Genomic DNA, 15,283 nt, shown 5'->3' with positions numbered 1-15,283 from the left:
TTCCCTGGACATGAATTACAGGCAGTAACAGAATGCTTGGCTCATTGCGGGTGTTGAAACCTTAGGTTTTCAAGTTACAATCAAAAGCTGGGTAAAGGGTAGCAAGATCCCCTTGGTGGTTCCATGTTACAAGCAAAGTGAAACAGGAACAACAAAACTCACTTTGTTGACTCTTGGTATGTGGATTCTCATTACTGGAAAGGACCAAAAGCTCTATGCCATGTTCCTCATGTGACATTATGAGAAAATTAGATGAAAAGCTAAGGGTTGTTTTTTGCTCCCCTCTGGTAACCACTTCTTTAGGAAGAGAAAATAACCAGAAAGCCTAGGTTTAGGGAAAGCAATCAAACTGCCTAACAGTAAGACAGGTGGCCAAGTGCAATGCATAAACAAATCAGATCACTGGCAGTAGACAATGAAAAAGGTTATAACGTTTGCTATGAAACTGACAGAGTTCACAGGAAAGAGCTGTTTCTGAAAAGGTCCATGTACGAATTTTTAAACTAAATTGAATTGTATTTTAAATGTGCTAGGTGAAGCAACAGTTTAGTGAAATATTGGTGAACTTCAGGTCCTGGGGATAATCATTCCTGTGTTGTTAATGTTAATCTGTAAATTACATGGTAAAAGTGTTTATCTAGAAACCATGGAGACAATTGTTGGGATTTTCTTAAATTAGGATAAAAGTGTACTTAGTATGTTTAAGAGGCACTTAAGGGAGAAGTCACTATTTTTCTAGTGTTTAAAAATGTGGGATTATCACCTGCTCTGGTTAAAATAAAATTTGGAGGATTTCATTATTCTTTATTATTCTGTGCTAAGAAAACATTTGTGGGAAGAGTTCTAAAAACCAGCTGATTACCAAATTCTATATTCCTTTGTAACTTTTGTGACATAGATGAGTGATTACTAGCTCTCAATGCCAAGGTCTGAATCCTAACCCTGTCTTTCAGCCACTAGCTATGTGTCCTTGAATACATTATTTACATTTTTTATGTCCCATTTAATTATCTGTAAAATAGGATTAATAATCCCTTCCTTATTGTTTGATTGTTTTTGTTAAGAATTAAATGAGAAAACATGCAAAGCATCTGATGTAATAGATGCATACTAGTAATATGTTTTCCAATTATGTTAACAATTTTTAGGATCTAAATGAATTTTCTTGATTACCACAGAAAAGTGAATGAAATATAAATAAACAGAATTGTCACAAATACAAATACCTATATAATCCCTACCAAGTGAAGAAACAGATTATTAGGAGCACACAGAAGTCCCTTTCATGCCCACCCAATGAATACTGTCTCCTTCCTTCCCACAAGTAACCACTTTCCTGACTTTTAACATTCTAGTTTTTGAACTTTATAAACATGCAATCATAGAGTACAACGGGCATTTTAAGCTCTGCATGATATTTGTGATAATCACTCATGTTACTGTATGCAACTCATCTGTGAATCTCGTTTATTTTTCATGTGCAAATATTAAACAGTTTATTATCCAACCTGTTACTGGTGGATGTTTAGGTTGGAGACACATAAATAATGCCCTTATGAATGTTCTTGTATGTCTGCCTGCTTGCTTTTTAAGTAGAACTTTCTTAAGTGATAAGCACAGGGCATGGAAATGACTGTATCTTTTAAACCTTAGAAATCCACAGGTATAGACTGCTTGCTAAAAGTCTTTGGAGAAAAAATATTATATCAGGATGTATTATAGATAAGTCTAAGTTGTACCACTGTGTAAGTAATCATTAAGCAAGGAGAGGGGTACTTAAATCCACACGATAGTCAGAGGGAGTAATTTAGAGGATCCTCAGACCCTAGTGAAAAATCATCAAGGTTGAAAATATTTGTAAAAATTTCTGGGGGAGCTTTTAAGAAATGGCAATTAATGTTAGACATAAATAATAGCAGTTGCACCTCCTTCCTTTTCTTATCTCAGTCATCCTGGAGGCTTTTAGTGAAAAATAAGCTCTAAGGTCCAATTCAAAGAATATAAAATCAGTTCTCAGACTCTATTGTTTGAAGAGGAATAGGCTAACATTTTTTTTTTACCTTTTTCAATTAAAAACACTTTAAATTTTAGCACCTAATTAGGTTGGAGTCAGTAGACTTGGCTTTCAGTGCTGCTTCTTTTAGCTTCCATTACTGGTCACTCTGAACCTCGGTTTCTTCATCTGCAAAATGGGGATAACGTGAGCTACTCTTTTTGTCTCAATGGATCGTTGTGAGGCTCAAATGAGATGATATTATAAACTGTAAGACATTTTTAGAAATATTATTATATTTTAATAAGAAGAAATGGAAGTTAACATTCACTAACTGCTTACTTTAGGCCAGGTATTGTTGAGAGTACTTCTACATAAATCATTTCATTTAGTCTGCAGAACACTGTGAAGTCAGTATGATTATGATATTGATAAAGCAACTGCTTAATGTGATGATTATTTTTCACATGTTTTTCATGATAGAAACCAGAATTACAATATAAATATAATTTCAAAACCTTTCCCCCATATCCTCCTATCTATGAATTGTGGTGCCTCCACACTTAAGAGGCAGAATGATGTGCCCAGGTTGGAGGTCAGAACCATGGTTTTAAACTTCAACTCTGCCACAATCTAGTTAGGTACTTTTTTCCCACACACACTCACAACCAGTTTCTTCATTTATACAAGGGAATGCAATGAAAAAATCCCCAATTCTAAAAGTATTTCTGACTTTCTGTTATTTGGGATTAATAGGAAAAAGGGTAACATGAAGTAAACATGCTGTGAAAAAAGGGATGTTAACCTCAAATTCAAGTAACTCAGATTAGGAACTAATAAAATGTTTTCAAGTGAAGTTCCTGACTGACTCACTTTAAAGTGGTATGTTTACTGTATAATCAATAACATCATTTTCATAATAAATACTCCAAATTACATCTTTATAAAGAATATGTTTTCTTAAATAGGTTGAAGAAAGCAGCCCTATATTACATTATTTTTAAAAAATTACTTAGTAGTCCATATATTGTACAATACGTGTGTGTGTGTGTGTGTGTGTGTGTGTGTGTGTGTACTTCAACTTGTCCCAAGCTAAATGGTCTTTGAAATAATGAAATAGTAGTGTCTGGCTTGACAAAGATTTTGCATGGCATTCCCTAGAGGAAGAAAGAAAGAAATACTATATAGAAAATAGAACTCAGTAACTCTAGTTTTAATAAAATCCAAAGGAAACAAACTTTTGGAATAGAGTATGGTACTATCATGTCAGCATTATGTCTCTGGATTTTTTTTATCACTTTAAAAATGTAGATCCATTTAAAAAAACTTCAATACTTCACTTAATAATTCAAATGGTCATTATTTTCTTTCAGATTCTCATTATTAACACCAATACCAAAGAAGATTACAATGTTGACTTCAGTAAAAATTCTGTTGATTTCAATTTTGTTTAGTTTACTACTATTTGGAAGTCACGGAGAAGAAGGTCGAGAAATAAACACAACACAAAACATTGCAGAAGACTTAAAAACAAGGGAAAATCAATCTATTCCTTTGGAAAGTGAAGCAAATTCAACCTCAGATAAAGAAAATAGAGAAACCTCCCATCCCAAGGCAACTAATTTCTCTTTTGGGGATCCATCAAATAAAACCCATGGAACAGATTTCTACCATAATTTGTCAACAGACAACTCTTCCAGTCTCAAACTCATGCCCACACTTTCCCCAAGTCCTCCTTTGAGCCACAGCTTTGTTTCTAAATTGCCTTGGAACTCATCCGTAGCAGATGAAAATCCTCTGCCAGTCTCAGCACCTCCCAATACTACAGCTATTGTATCTTCCGAAAACTTCACTCGGTCTTCGGTCAATGATACCATGAAAGCTCCTGACAACAGTTCCATTACAGTTAGCAACCTCCCTTCAGGATCAAACACCATATCTGTGACCCCCATGATAAAGGAAACAGATGGATGGCCTACCATGACAGGAGATAGCTTGGCGGGGTTTACTGTCTATCAAGAAACAACTTTATATCCCACCTTGAAATTCACCAATAATTCAAAAATCTTTCCAGATACATCAGACCCCCAAGAAGGTAAATATAAATGGATTTAATTTTCCTTTTGTGTGAAACTGAATCTCCAAATAAGTCATTACACCTAAGAAATGCACCACACTAGAAAAAAAGGAGACTGCAATAGCACAGGTGGTTCTTATTTTGGGGGGAGAAACCATGATATTCATAGTGAATAGTGAAGGGATTTTAGGGCTTAAGTCAGCAAAGACTAGTCATTACTGTATGGGAATGTGAGAATCTGATGAGACTGGGACAAAATGAGAAGTAGGTTAGATTGAAAAGAAACAGAAACTGAGGTAGTGGTACAGTTTTGAGATACTGGGTAACAATTTTTACTGCATTTCAGAAAGACTACCTGAAATTTCACAGGCTTTTAGGAATATAATACAACTGAAGTTTAAAAATATATATATATTTTAAAAATATATTAAAAATATATGTATTTAAAAAATTTAAACTCAACAGAAGAATACCCTCAATTTTTAGTTCAGTACCTACTGAACACCATAAAAATGGAATTCAGCTTTGAGTAGCACAAGAAAATTGTGTTATGGGGACATTTCTGTTTCATTTAGAGATTAGTCAAGCTTTAAAACATAAAGTGGAAAAGATCTCTAATGTTTAATGAAAATTCATTCTATTTTATTTTCTCAGGTCTAACCATGTTTTTGTTTTCTGAATTAAAAAAAAATAACTCCTCTTTTCCCCCCATGAACTCACTGATTTCCAATACAACTTATCTACAGATTATATTAGTGATATAAACACCAAATCATATAAACAAATTCCTATTTGAGAGTTGTTGTTAGTGTACAGGAAAAGTTTTAAATTCTGAAATCTAGGATTATTATAGTACTGCAACCAGTATATTGTATATACATATATTTTCATAATTTTAAGACATCTTTCCATTCATACATACTCTGATATTCCATCAGAAAGTTTTTTTTAAACTATTCTGTTTTGTCTTTCTAAACTTAATATACATATTGAGAATACTGAGTACTTAATCCTACCATTGCTCATTAATCAAAAAACACTTAGTTAACTTTGCTTCACTTTTATCTTGGTAAAAAATGTGCTGCTGTTGACCTTCCAACATGTTTTTTGTGTATAAATGGAATCTGATATAGAATTAGAGACCCTATAAGACCTCTTGCCTACCTAATTAATAGGCTTCTCAACAAATTTTTTTTAAACTTGAAAATAAAATGCACTAAGTATAAATCCAGGAAGCATTCAGTGATTTATTGATGACTTAGCCTTCAAATAAGGTGCTTGATAAAGGGGATGATAGAATGAAATTTTGGACTCCTTTAACTCAGACCTACACATCTGTTCGCAATGTGCAAGGCACTGCAAACATCCTGCTTTGTTTGGTCTATTTGTTGTATTTGGAAATACCCTCTATCAGGATACATTTCTTTTTCTTCATAATGCCTTTTCACTTGGGGTTTGTGGATTCAATTCCTATTACCTACTTACTCCCATTAGCTTTTTACTTTTCAATTATTATAGAAACAAACTCAAAGCTTATCTCATCATTAAAGTTCATCGGAGATTGAGTTGATTAAAAACATAATATAGAATTCAACATAGAAATTAGATCTTAATAGAGAAAACACATGGCATTTCAGTACTATTAGTGTTAATATGTAATGAGATAGTTATAAAACTAAAGCTTAGAAGTATTTCAAGATAATTCAAATTTTGAAGTACAGTTTTATCAGGAAGCATATTTTCCAATATATCCCCCAAACTCAGTACTTTATAAAACACACACACACACAATGTATATATATTCCTCTGTATATACATATCCCTTATCTAATTTAAAAAAAAGTGTTAAACATTCTTTGCTTACACAAAGTCCGCATGTATATATTTCTGTTCTTTGAATAACTGTTTTCTATTTCTTATCTGTAAATTATTTTTTCTTTGTCCTCTAGAGAACACAAATACAGGAGTGGTATTTGGGGCCATTTTAGGTGCTATTCTGGGAGCTTCACTGCTTAGTCTTGTTGGCTACTTGCTGTGTGGAAAAAGGAAAACAGACTCATTTTCCCATCGGCGACTTTATGACGACAGAAATGAACCAGGTAAAAACAACTTTCAGAACTTCACCTGTACACAGTGGTTTTAACTAAGTGAAGTTGCTAACGTTCACTGCATTATCTAGAAGGCATTTAGAGATTCATATGACAGAAACGAACTAAAGATTTATTCTGATCTATTTTCTCTTTCTCAAAGACCATAACCAAAATAACTGTGGAACTGTGTGTGAAATTTTAAAACCATTTGGAACTGTTGCTCATCGCATCACAATTGGTTTTAAGTAATAATCCCAGAACCTAAAACATATCATTATAATTGAAAGATAATGGCATGATATTAAGAACAAATTAGCCAGTTTTGTTAGCAAGTAACTGGGGAGCCATTATTCACCGTTGTTGGATCTCTTAGGAGCAGTAATTTGAACAATGATTTATTCTAATCTGGAGTTCTTGCAAAGTTTGCACGTATACAATAGCCCTCTATTAATTACCTTAATGAGTCTCTAAAACAGAATTGCTAAAGGGTTGCATATTTGGGTACATAAAGTCAGATAAACCTTAATTCAGAAATTTCCCAATCATGTGATGCAAAAAAACCACCACATCTATGGATGAGAAATGTGTCTGCTAAGAATAAAGCACTGTGTTTGATCTTAACAATGCAGTAGTAATTAGGACAGAAATAAAATCAAATGCTCGATTCAACCCTTTTTTTCTTTAACAATTCAGGACCAAAAAAAATCTGTTTTCTGGTGTACACAAGGGACTCTTGCCACCATAAAAAATAGTTAAATGCCCCTGTTGGGTCTCATTGATAAAGTCTTGTTGATTTTTGATAAGTTTGGAACATTACTGATATATTGTTAATTTTCAAAATCAAATCCATTAATTGTAAGTTAACTGAATTCTGTTTATGGACTTCTAGCAATCCATAGAAAATAAAAACTATCACTTTTCAAAATTGAAGGATAGGATTTCAATCAACAGGGTTTTCCAAACTTTTTCTTTTTAACTTCAGAATATTGTCTTCAAATGTTATCACATGCAAAAGCTCAGTCTAACAACTTGATATAATCTAAGATATTGTGATCGAGGCATAATGGAATAATTCAATTACACCACCTGTTTTACTCTGTCAGCTTTGAGACACCTTTCCCAAATTCCTAAGGTTCCTGGGGGTCCAATTTGTAAACAGAAGCCTTAAGGAATAGGTGGATATGAGAATACCTAGCTGAATAATGAGATTACTAGTCTAATTAGTAAGTAGTCCCTGCTTTAGTATTCAAATACCTAGTGCCCCAAGTTTTCTTTAAATTCAAGAATATAAAAGAAATAATAGTTTGTTGTTTGTTGAAAATAAAAACAATCTCCAATATTATTAATCAGGATAAGAACCTGGATCTCTCAGAAGGAAACATAAGATTTTACAAATTGTTTTCTTTCATCTCCATCTTCAATGGCTCACCCATAATGATATTAAGACCCTTGGTAAAATAATGACACATTTTAAAATTAAAGCTCTTCACTTTTTAAAAATTATTTTTATACCAGAAGTAAAAATTCTGAACATGTTGACAAGGCTCTGAATTCACAAGATTCAAAAGTCAATGAGAGGGCTTCCCTGGTGGCGTAGTGGTTGAGAGTCCACCTGCCGATGCAGGGGACACGGGTTCGTGCCCCGGTCCGGGAAGGTCCCACATGCCGCAGAGCGGCTGGGCCCGTGAGCCATGGCCACTGAGCCTGCGCATCCGGAGCCTGTGCTCCGCAATGGGAGAGGCCACAACAGTGAGAGGCCCGCGTACCGCAAAAAAAAAAAAAAAAAAAAAAAAGTCAATGAGACATGTCAATACTTCTTTATATAAAGTATTGCTATATTTCTGTTGTGATCTCTCCCTTAGTTCCTTTATTTTTGGACCACCAGCAGTGAAATTTTGGAAGTTAAACTGTTCATAGTTTTAGAAGAAAAATGTGGCTTGCAAAATATGTACTTATTTAAAATTCAAAACTAATCTCTGAAAATCCCATATAAAAACGTGTAACTAACTCATCCAGAACAATTCCTACAGTCTAGCAGATGCCTGAGCATGCATCTTCCAGACTGTCACTATAAAGCAATTTTTTTGTTGCTTTTTTAGTTCTGCGATTAGATAATGCACCGGAACCTTACGATGTGAGTTTTGGAAATTCTAGTTATTATAACCCAGCTGCGAGTGATTCATCTACACCAGCAGGCCGAGAAAATGCACGGGATGGCATTCCTATGGATGACATACCTCCACTTCGTACCTCAGTATAAAACTAAGGGGAAAAAGGCTTCGGAGGGCAAATGTTCACTATATCCTGGCCTTTCAAATCCTTCATCCAAAAGCTGAAGCAAGATCACTCTCATGTGGCCTGTGCCAAAGAGAACTGTAAAAGCATGAGACGAGTAGCGGAAACATAGAGGATAAACCATCCAAAAGGTTTCCTTTCTTCCATTTCTCACTGTGCTGAATCATCTATTGAGTAACCTTAATTTATATTTTGGTCTATTTTTTTCTTAGCAGGAAATGTTTGTGGAATCAGGTAAAACTGAAAGATTTCACCATGATTGCCCCGCCCGATAATTTAATTAAAAAATCCTTCAATGAAAATAGGGACCCCAAATTACATTTTTACTTTTTTGGGGGGGTGAATTGACTCTTCACTGCTCCCCGTGTAGTCATAATACCACATATCAAGATTGGCATTTTCTTGAAGGAAAATTGGAAGGGTGATTTTATTTTTTTTAATTTTGACTTAAAGCTAGAAAGAGAGTATGGCACAGATTCTGTTCCTGGGAAATTAAAGTAACAGGAGTGAGAGGCTTGAATTCTAGTACATTTTACTTTTCTGTGTCAGCAGGTACATAGTCAGCCCCTTGAGTTGCCAAGTTGACAGTGACTTTGCATTCAACAGACTATGGTAGGAAAGCTGACCCTAACCAGGAAAGTGATCACTTCTCTTCAAAGCATCGGGAATGCCAATCTGTGGTTTAATTTAGGCCACAATTAATTGGGTTCTTTAAAAACTCAGTGAGAAACTTAGTGAAAAAAGTCAGCCAATGCATATACCTATACATAACGTCTACAGTTTTAAGATGCTGGATAGCAACAGGATTTATTTTGTATTAGACATTATTGCTCAATCATATAGGGAATAGATTCTGCATCTCTAAGTGCATAAAATGTAAGGTTAAAAAAATATATAATGGAAGCCTTAAGCAAACAAAACATTTTCTGAGTGTCACTTTCACAAGTGAAAATACAAGACACTTAATTTGGATTCTAGTATATTTCAGTTTGTTTTCAATTACTGCCTGTTTTGGGCAGGAAAAATATATTCCACAGTATAGGAAGGTTGAGGCTTTAGGGATTAGAAGATTAAATCAACAGCTAAATTCCCAAAGAAGCAGTGAATGTGTGAAGAGGGCATATGTCACAAGAGATTTTACTGTTGAATTGATACATGGTATGTGTGTTTGCGTGTGTGCATGTATGGTGGGTATGAATAAACAGAGCAACAGCCTCAGAAAACGAGGGCCAGGAAGTAAGCAATGGAAGAACATACTTACCCCATATTGCCATAAAAATAGCAAAGAAGACTGTCCCTCCATTATCAAACAGATATGTTACCTTAGTGGAAAACAAACAAAAGTATTAGTCACACTTTTGGCTATAATAATCCAGTGATTACTGTTTGCATTTAGGTACTATTGATTTTTTTTTCCCAATGGAATCACATTATTTTATAGTTTTCAAATATAAGATAGGCAATCCTTTCATGGGTCCTGCAACTGTTTCATGTGATTTTCTCATGGGGAGAGGTGGGGAGTCAGCATTTGCCCCCTTCTCTTCTCTTTTCCCCTCTGACTCTACCTTCATTTCTGCTTAGAAGTGGTTCTCGTACCCTGAGGAAGTACTTGTGGGCCACAAGTAGAAGCTACACAGAGAGCTTTAAGAAGTTAGCTGAGGCATGCCTAGCTGCACTTCCTGTTAGCAAACTTCCAGGATTGGGAGAGTTGCAAAATGCGGAATTCCAATAGTGATCCAGCACTTCCAAGGGAAAGGGATCACAGTGCTATCCCTACGCTCTGATGTCTTTCAGAATGTGCCATGGGTCATTAAGAAATTTCATAAATCACTGGACATTTAGGATACAGTCCAAGTGTTTTTTAATCAGACATGACCTGAAGTTTTATAAAGAACAATGTACAGTTATACAACATTATTGAATATACATTTCAGGGTTGTAAGAATCGTTTGATTTTAATAAAGTATAAACTCAATTTACCTTTGCCTCTTTTTATTCGCGTAATGCCCTAACTATATTTATAATTTAGTGAGGGAGGTTAAACCAATATAGACAAGCCAATGTTTGCCAGTCATTTAAATACCATAGAAACTAAAGAGAAAAATAGGGGCATTATCCTCACAGGAGTGAGAGGCCAACTGGTGGCTAAAGAACATTATTCTAAGGAAAGTGGGAGTTAGAATGGTGTCCTCTTTGCTCAGTCTACAGTCTAGAGGCTGCTCAATGGGTGCATTAAAACAACATGAATGTGTATTTTAATTGCAACATCTGGAACACACTGTAAAATAATATAAAACAGATAAAGGTGGGCTGTATTTTCTTATTATGTAGCATTACTGAAAATTTTATTATACAAAAGATGTGCTGCTTTTGAAAGTTGGTGGATAGGTGCAAGATGTCCTAGATGCTTCTAAACTTCTAAGACTGTTAAGGCTTGGGCTTTTAAAAAATGTTATAAGACTTGGTTTTCACACCAATCATCAGTATATATTATGTACAATAGAGAAAAGGACCGCAAAGAAATTCTCTCACAGAGTTGATAAAATTCCTCCCAGCGGGGGAATCCAGCTTTTTTGTGTCCAAAGGCATCCCACAGAAATACCTGCGGCTGCCAAGCAACTGAACAGCTGTCTGCTTTCCTCTATAAACAAGCCTAGGGCAGGAAAGAGCCTCTTAAGAGTGTTAGAACAGAGACTTCACACATGAGGACGTAAAGGTCACCAAGAAATAATGGCTCCCCCTGCTCCAGAAACAGCCAGGTTTTTAGAAAAGTGACACATAAAAAGCAATACTTAACAACAATTGTGTTGCACAGACGTAATTTGTCATTGTTCATGCAATATTTTCCTTAAAAAAGCTTTTCATTTTTTTCTTATTAGTTTTGTTTACAAATCTTTCAGGCATTTTTAACTAAGTAAATTTAAATATCAGCTTTTCAGAAACACATCCATGAGACACGGTGAGGTATACATGCCATATTGATGTAATGTGAGATTACATACATGTAGTGGGAGATAAAGCTAGAATGGGAGTTAGGGAAGTCTTCAGAACTTGCCCTGAGGAGGAGTGTAAAAGTATAACATCATTGTTTTACCCACTAAACTATTACATGTGGGGTGTATTATGATAGGGGAGACTGTGGAGATAAGAAAAGCACTTAGAAGCCTGCGGTTACAGCTTCCGATGATATGGGTTTTTTAGGGTGCGGATATAAGTTACTGAATGGAAATGGAGGAGAGGGGGAAGGAAGAGTCAAGCACAGTGTGGATGGCTCAAGCTTAGATCGTGAGTGATCAGAAAAATCCCAAAGCAACGTAACAGACTTTTCTAAAAGCAAAAAAAACACCTTGTCTGATCTACAAATGTATATTTGCAGTTAATTATTTTATTGGAAAAATAGCTTGCCTTTACGCGTAGGGAACCTCTGGACAAGCTTTTTATTCAACATTGTTGATGTAAATAGGGATGATATAAGAAGACAGAAGCAAACTATGCCTCAAACAAAGCTGTGTTTTAGCACAAATTCTCCACTTTTTTTTTTTTTTTTTTTTTTTTGATACGCGGGCCTCTCACTGTTGTGGCCTCTCCCGTTGCGGAGCACAGGCTCCGGACGCGCAGGCTCAGCGGCCATGGCTTATGGGCCCAGCCGCTCCGCGGCATGTGGGATCTTCCCGGACCAGAGCACAAACTCGTGTCCCCCGCATCGGCAGGCGAACTCCCAACCACTGCGCCACCAGGGAAGCCCTCTCCACTATCTTTGACATGTGATTTCTCTTGCAGAGCTGAGCATGGCTGGAAATCAATAAATGTGGATATTGTTTAAGGAGATAAATTTCTTATTAGGTTGGAAGCTTAAACTCTATGTCTCCTCTACTGTAGTTGATAGATCTCTTTCTAAAATTGTTTCATGGGTTCAGAATAACTTAAGCCTCTGGAAACTGCCACTGGGCTAAGGTGAACAAGGTGCCTCTTGGGCAGATTCCACGCTGTGGGCCAGGAGATTACGGGGTGGGGGGGGGGGCGGGGGGCGGAGGCAGGGTTTGGAATTTAGGCTGAAGTTCAGCCCTCTCTCAGTTCCTTAGTGCCTAATTCTTCGACACAGCAAAATCTGTGTAACTATCCATGTCCATTGGACCGGGGCAAAGGTACACCAAACATGGCAACTTCATTTTTTTTACCCCTCCCCCAACTCATTACTTATTTAGGGCAACAGCTTTTTAAATGTGGTCCTAGAAATCAGAATCACCTGAGGAGCCTCTTAACATGCAGATTTCTAAGCCTCGCCCTTGGCCAACTGATTCTGAATCTCAGGACGTGGGGCCCAGGAATCTGCTTTTTAACAAAAGTTCTAGGTGATTCTGATGTGTAATCTTATGCAGACTCATCCATGAAACGTCTTAAAGAAGAAAGATGATCTGTCCTAATTCTGTTGGAGCCCTAATATCAGTATACAGTCTGAAGTTCACTCTAGGTATTGGATAAATGTTTGTCGAACAAGTGAAAAAACCCCAGATACTAATAACTGTTATAAATAAGGCTAACTTCTAAGGTTGAGTCATTTTTAAAATCATATGTAAAAACAATGAAGGACCCTTGTACCTGATGATTTCACCTTAACTGAGAAATCCTAGCATAATGGAAATTGACAGTGTGGTGTCAGGTGCTTTGAAAAGAGTATGCAAATATCACTGAATTAGTTAATTGAAAATATTTCTTAATCCTCATACTTTTAAGTATTAAAAATGAAAACAGTCACCAAAGAAAATGTTAATGTACTTAAATATAATTTTTATTATATGACAGGACCACATTTTCTCTGAAACACACCCTTGAAATTATTAAGGAAATTATTACATGCACACACATATTTCAGTAAAATATGACAGATTTAATTTCCTGTTACTTGTCACAAGTCGTGATTGATTCTATAAGGAATTGACCAGTTCCTAGATGATGTCGCTGGGTGATGGGATAGGCTAGATGATTCTAGATTGGTGGCCTTGTTTCTTTGCTAAAAATCTCTTCCCTTATTTCTGACACTGCCCATACAGTAACCTCTAGGTGTTTAAGTATGTAAACTGACTTTAAAAGAGAATGTTTATTTTCATTCAAGGAAGGAAGAGTAATTCTGATTTTTAAGGTGTAAACCAAGTAGCTACATTTTACCTTAGCCAGAAGAACAAATACAAGACACATTAAAGAGTTCTCCGTAGTGGGTTTTATTTCTTGTTTTGTTCCATAAGGCAATATTCTCCTTTGCAAGCTAACTTTTCCACCTACCTTATAATAGTTACCAAGTGAATTCTTTCTGAGTCATACCTGTCCCTATATATACTATTTCTACAGAGTAAAGGAAGGATGTAGATACTGTACAATGACAAAGGCCCCCTAGATTTAATGTGTCCTTGGACAGTTTCTTCACTTTATCACTCTGCCACATATGATTCTTAGCTTGAGTGTTCAGATAGTGCCAGTGTGTTTTATTAGAACTGTCCAAGTAGAAGTAACATATGTATACATGGATTTGTTGGTGTCCCTAGGGCTGTTATATGTCTTTGAAATGCACGGACAAAGGGAAAAACACGCGTATTTACATCGAATGACTCTATACACTTGGTTTTTGCAAAAAGTGTTGAGAAAATCCTTCCCCAAACAAGATCTTTGCGGAACATTTAAAAGAATTCAACACTGAGCACGTTTTAGAAATTAAATTATAAACAAAACAGATTTTTCCCATGCCATGCGTTCAAAATGAATAATTCAGAAGCTAATTTTGCTAAGTTTTGGTCTTCTAGTAGGATCCTGAGTGGCTTTTGATTTTACATCCACCCTTGTCAAAAGTTAATTGTATAGAGGCCTCTACTTCTGAACTAGATGGAGTAACAGACATTGATTTTACCCCCATTCTGAAAACAACCAAAGAATGCACAAATATATAAAGCAACAGATTTCAAGATTGGATGTGAGGCAGTGAAGGGCAGTGATCCCTAAGAGGCAGGAAACAAGTGAGGTGAGCATTATGATTGCCTCAGGTTACTACACTGAAAGTGTAGTCACCAGGGTGCAGAGAGCGACAACTCAGACAGTGAGCATTAATGTGAGGAGGCCACCTGAGGAAAGAACCCCCTGAGAGGATTAGAGGAAACAGTTTCAGAAGCTCACAGCGTCAGGAATAGTGCCTGTTTCCACCAGCCAGACTGGAAATCCTCATTATTCACAGTGCACTGGGTAGAGTACACAGAAAGATCTTGTTTTCATTGTGGGGAAAAATGAGTGCTAGAAAGAGCACTGCTGTGAGCCCATCTCACAAACCCTAAAAGCAAGACCCAAAAGAATCAAATTTTTTTCAAGTAACTAAACCACAATGAGATCTCTCTAAACATCTATTAGAATAGTTAGAATTAAAAAGAAAGACCACCCTGAGAATCAGTGACTATACAGAAAACTGGAATTCTCATACATTGCTGTTGGAAATGTAAAATGGTATAGACACTTTGGAAAACAGTTTGGAAGTTTCTTAGAAGGTTAAACATCTTTCTATCTCATAATCCAGCCATTTTGTTCTAGGTATTTGCCCAAGAGAAATAACACTACTTGCCTAAATGAAGATTTGTAGACATTTGTAGCATCTTTATTTAAAATGGTAACAACTTAAAACAACCCAAAAGATCATTAACAGATGATGGATAAACAAATTTTTATATAACCATATAATGCAATACTACTCAGCAATAAAGAAAGATGATTGACTGATAAATGTTATGACATGGATGAATCTCAAAATAATTATGTTGGGTGAAATAAATCAGAAAAAAATCACACACTGTA

General features: G+C 35.8%; 2 protein-coding genes across 7 annotated transcripts in view; one reads left to right on the top strand and one right to left on the bottom strand.

The window, feature by feature from the left end:
• The window catches only part of MUC15 (mucin 15, cell surface associated), a 114,718-nt gene that overhangs the window by 2,926 nt on the left and 96,509 nt on the right, over positions 1–15,283 (top strand). For 5 of the 6 annotated variants that reach the window (XM_033862646.2, XM_073808720.1, XM_073808719.1 and 2 more), the window contains exons 2-3: positions 3,367–4,088; positions 6,020–6,169. In XM_033862646.2, the coding sequence (XP_033718537.1) occupies positions 3,404–4,088; positions 6,020–6,169 (835 nt within the window). In that variant the 5' untranslated portion in view covers positions 3,367–3,403. Of the gene's footprint in view, positions 1–3,366; positions 4,089–6,019; positions 6,170–8,259; positions 10,435–15,283 lie in introns of those variants that run through there. The other variant, XM_019948280.3, reaches the window with a different exon arrangement.
• Positions 1–15,283, bottom strand: part of ANO3 (anoctamin 3) — a 137,739-nt gene that overhangs the window by 71,723 nt on the left and 50,733 nt on the right. The window contains exon 10 of the mRNA XM_019948278.3: positions 9,717–9,777. Coding sequence (XP_019803837.3) covers positions 9,717–9,777 — 61 coding nt within the window. The remainder of the gene's footprint in view (positions 1–9,716; positions 9,778–15,283) is intronic.

The sequence above is a fragment of the Tursiops truncatus genome, chromosome 8 (genome assembly GCF_011762595.2).
Source record: "Tursiops truncatus isolate mTurTru1 chromosome 8, mTurTru1.mat.Y, whole genome shotgun sequence".
Lineage (NCBI taxonomy): Eukaryota > Metazoa > Chordata > Mammalia > Artiodactyla > Delphinidae > Tursiops > Tursiops truncatus.
This window is presented reverse-complemented; position numbering and strand designations above follow the sequence as displayed.